Below are 4,700 nucleotides of genomic sequence, written 5' to 3'. Positions count from 1 at the left end.
TAAAAATCTATGATTATAGGTTCCTTAATTCATCAAAATGTGTAGCTATGATTATTTTTGTCAACACAGTTAAAACTTCTGTCAAAATGAGTCACGTGTCACGCACGTGAAGTTAATCAAGAAGCAAATATAGATTACCAAATGAAAAAAAATTTAGATTTGTTCCCTCAACTTTAACCTAATTAGAGAAATTGTCCCTCAACGTTAACTCAATTATAGCAATGGTCCTCCCAACATGAATCATTTTGATTAAATTCTGATAGAGTTGATAAAGAAAGACCATAACTATACTTTTTAATGAATTAGATGACTAATAGTCATAATTTTTTAAGAGTGGTACTAAACCCACCCCATTGTCTTACTTCCCCACCCTATTTTATTTTTCCACCGATCAAAAATGTTATTAGAAGAAAACACTATTTTCTCACCCATCATCATTCCTAAAATACCCTGTGATATTGACCATCGACACCCCAACTCCGCTGCAGTGCCGCACCAACTTCCAACACCTAACCCAGGTCCCCAACCATCGGAACACCACCATGGCAACAAAACTGCCTCACCACCCATCTTCTTGTTCCCTGCATAGTCTGGATATTTTATTTTTCCTATGAATTTCAAGTCTTGCAGATTGCAATGGAATTCAATGAGTGGGTTATGCATTTATAGTTTTAGAAAGAAGGGAAACGAAGGAGAAGGGAGGTAAGGTTTGGGTCGGGATTAGAACAAAATAAGGGGCTGGGAGGACAAAGAGTTTAAAGCCATGGATCTTATGAAGCAGTGATGGGTGATGTACAATTAGTTGGTTCGTATTTGATTTGATCCCTGAAATTAGATTTTAAAGAAAGAAAAAATGGAAGTAGAAAAACTTGTTTAAAAGAGATGACATTTCGTCCCAAAAGGCACAATAATTGAATTAAAAGAGAGAAGAATTTTTATCTTTCAGAGAGATGGTGAACAGACATAAGGAAATGGGCAATCTGGCTGTGTAGTAGGCATAAAATGACATTTTTGTTTTGGTCCTTGCATGTTATTTCACAAGAGGGTAAAATTGATATTAAAATTTATACTAAAATGTGAGAGGAAAAATAAAACAATGGAATAAGCTTATCATCATTTATTTTTAATTGAAAAACTATTGCTATCATAACACAAAAAGAAAAGCTAAGCTAGCCAGTGCTAATAGCAACAAATACTTCCATCACTAGACTATAAAACTAGGCCTCTATTGTCTATTCCTTCATTGGTAATTGGATTTACTGCAGCCATGGCTGGAGGTAACTTGAAGAATGCAGTGATAGCATTTCTCGTTCCCCTTCCCTCCATTCTCTTCTACCTCATATTCCTCAGCAACCACCATAGCCAAACTAATGAGAGCTTTCTCTCTCCTCTCTGGGCATGGTGCTATCACCACCCTCTTCTCCTAGCCAACGTCTTCTTCTTCCTCAACGTCAACGTCCTCTTCTGGGTCATCAGCCAAGCTCTTTCCAGCCACTGGGTACGTTGATTTTTCGTTCAAAATCTGATCTTTTTGGGTCTTAATTGCAAATTTGAATTTTTTATGAATTGGGTTGGTGCAGATGATCGATTTGTACTGGACTGTGATCCCTGTAATGCTCGTTCACTACTATCGATGTCACCCTCTGGCGGATTACAACCGGTGGCGGTCGACGATTGCAATTTCGCTGACTTGGGTTTGGAGCCTCAGGCTTTCCCACAACTACTTTAGGCGGGAAAATTGGCAATGGGGTGCCAGGGAGGACTGGCGGTTCACCGATATGAGCTCACAGTACGGCAAGCACTGGTGGTGGGTTTCCTTCTTCGCCGTTTACCTCTCTCAACAGGTAGTGCTCTAAGTGTTTGTTGAATTGCCTCAATGAGCTTCCAAGCTGGTGAAAAATGTGAAAAATGGTCGCTTTTGGTTTTCTGATGGTTGTTTTTAACCTTTGTAGGTTTTTATAATTGGGATATGCCTTCCATTCTATGTAATCCACTCAGTTAATGTGCCACTGAACATATGGGATTCTGTTGCCATCATAGTCTGCATTACTGGCATTGTTGTAGCATACTTAGCTGACACGCAGCTCCATGACTTTGTGAGCCGAAACAACAAGCTGAAAGAGCTTGGAAAGCCCGTTGTGCCGAATCTTGACGAAGGGTTGTGGCACTATTCGCGGCATCCCAACTACTTCGGAGAGCAATTGTGGTGGTGGGGATTAGTCATATGTGCATGGAACTTGGGACATGGATGGGCCTTTGTTGGGTCTCTGGTCAATACAATGTGTTTAGCTTATGTGACTATACTTGTCGAACGCCGAATGCTGAAACAAGATTACCGAGTAGAAGCATACAGGCGGTATCAGAAGACAACCTCAGTGTGGATACCTTGGTTCAAGTCATCTCCAGGAGGAAAAGATAAGAACGCTTAATCGATAATCCTTTCGGTGTGTTACGCTTTGCTAGTTGTTTTTTTTCTGCAATCTATCCATAATCTGTGTTCGTGTCTTATAATGTCCTATGTTCAAAAGTTGACATCAACTGGTATTTGTTTGAAAGAAATGAGTGCAAGTTGGATTTTATTTGTGATAATCTCTCTACTTAATAGTAGTAAGAAATTGTACAAAATTGTTCAGAATTTACTTAAAACAGTTTCCTTTAGTTTAGAATGTGGAATTTCCATGAGATCTGGCTTTGTTCTTAAATTCCATTGTGTTACGATAAACATAAGATCGAAATCTACACTGTTAATAACAGCACAAGATGGTTGCTTAAAGAGCTAATTGTATCATGAAGACACGATTCATTCCTGAACTTATTTCAATTGAAATGCATAAGGCTCAACAGCTTCAGTAATAATTATAGTACTAAACCAGGACATCTTTTGCCTACTTTTGTGAAACTTGAAAAACTTCCATTGGGAATGGGATCCCAAGTTACATGGGTAGGCAAGTTTCCACTTTAACATTTGCCTGATTGTCATTGTTCTGGGGAATCTTGGATGAACCATTCTGTTTTTGTAGTTAGTCAACTCATTTGAAATAGTCATGTGTTGGAATATATGATACAAAAGTAGAATCAGCTTTAACCCACAATCACCTCTTTAGCTTTCTTTGTTCATGGATTTCTAGTATGCATCGGTGTATATGTGTGGCCGTTAGATCTTTGACTATTGAATCCTTGATTGCACATCCAACACTTCATTCATCCGGTGTAAATCATACACCGAAACATGGAAAATTTTCGGTGTTTTCAAATACACAATACACATATTTGACTTCTCAAACGGACAGCTAGCTGTTCGTTTTGTCAGTGCATTTAGAAACAGTAATAGGACACCTGTCCCTTTTTTTTTATTTTTTATTTTTATTTTATAGAAGTAAGAACCTTTTGCTTTTAAACCCCAAGAATCCCACTGATAAATCTGCTGCAAAGGAAGAGGTGTGGTGGTCCTGGCATGTGCTTAGCTATATATGCATACTGGGAAACCATGCTAGAATTTAGGAGAAGTCCAATTTAGGAGAACGACTTATATAGAATGGGTTCATTGTGATGTCCCAACCCACTAATACAATTCCATATATAAGTTTTTGTCCACTCGTCATTGCATTATAGGACCGAGACACCATGTAGCGGTGAACCTGTTCCATGCAAGTTGCTCCCTTGATTTCTAGGAGAAAATAGGATGAACATCTGCAAAAAGTGAAATTCACTTTATGAGCCTTGTAAAATTAGAACTGTTTTGAAAGATGAAGCCTTTGAGTATTCTTTTAGAGCGTTTACTCTTGATCTGAAGTTCAGAGTTTACCCTTGTATCCAAATACTAAAAAAGATGTTCGAGTTAGTTATAAAGATAATGTTTTACAGTGAGGTGATTCAATGAGCTTAGCATTTAACCTTCTCAAAGTGTAGGGGTCCCAGTCCCACGCAACTCTATAATTCCTGTGATTGTGAGGGCTAAAAAAGCAGGTGGCGCGGTATCTTTCAAAAGTATGAATGAGATTTGAAAGTGCTTTCTGCAAAGTGCATTCTTTGAATATTGAGGACACATTCAGAAGTCTGTCTAGTGGCATATGTTTGTTTAATCTCTCAAAATTGGATTCTCCTCAAGCTGCAAGACGTGGCCAAATTAAAGTTTCAAGCAAAAGCTGCAAAACAGATACCATGGGGATGGATGTACTAGTTCATTTCATCACTTCACTTTTTATCATGTTTCTGCATGCATTCCGTTCTCAACTCATGTCTTAGTTCGGCTGTCGCCTGATCAACGAGCCAGATAAACTGGCCTTGCTTGAATTCAAGGCTAATATGTATAATGATCCCTTTGGAGATCGTGGAATGAATCCATCACTTTTGCCACTGGCATGGTGTTTCATGTGGTTACTGCCACGAGAGGATCACCATGTTGGAGCTACAATCCCTGAAACTTGGAGGCTCTATATCACCACATGTTGGAAACTTGAGTTTTATCAGAGTGTATAGTCTCTTAAACAACAACTTCCGCCATGGAATCCCTCCAGAAATTGGCCGTCTGCGCAAGCTGCAAACTTTGGTATTGCACAATAATTCACCGAATGGGGAAATTCCAGCTAATTTATCAAGTTTAGCCTAACCTTGAAATTGGTAATCTCTCTTCTTTGTGGGCTTTCTGGACTCACTTTTTCATTTGCCTTTTTAGCCTTCGTAGCTTCCAAAGGAAAAAA

At 38.8% G+C, this 4,700-nt stretch overlaps 1 protein-coding gene across 1 annotated transcript; it reads left to right on the top strand.

Moving 5' to 3' along the window:
- Positions 1-1,155: 1,155 nt before the first annotated feature.
- Positions 1,156-2,666, top strand: LOC126629140 (uncharacterized protein C594.04c). The gene is made up of 3 exons (XM_050299055.1): positions 1,156-1,498; positions 1,581-1,844; positions 1,953-2,666. Exons 1-3 carry the CDS (start codon positions 1,268-1,270, stop codon positions 2,427-2,429), a joined length of 972 nt encoding a protein of 323 aa, XP_050155012.1. The 5' UTR covers positions 1,156-1,267; the 3' UTR covers positions 2,430-2,666.
- Positions 2,667-4,700: the final 2,034 nt, after the last annotated feature.

This window comes from Malus sylvestris, chromosome 7 (assembly GCF_916048215.2).
Source record: "Malus sylvestris chromosome 7, drMalSylv7.2, whole genome shotgun sequence".
Taxonomy (NCBI): Eukaryota; Viridiplantae; Streptophyta; class Magnoliopsida; order Rosales; family Rosaceae; genus Malus; species Malus sylvestris.
This window is presented reverse-complemented; position numbering and strand designations above follow the sequence as displayed.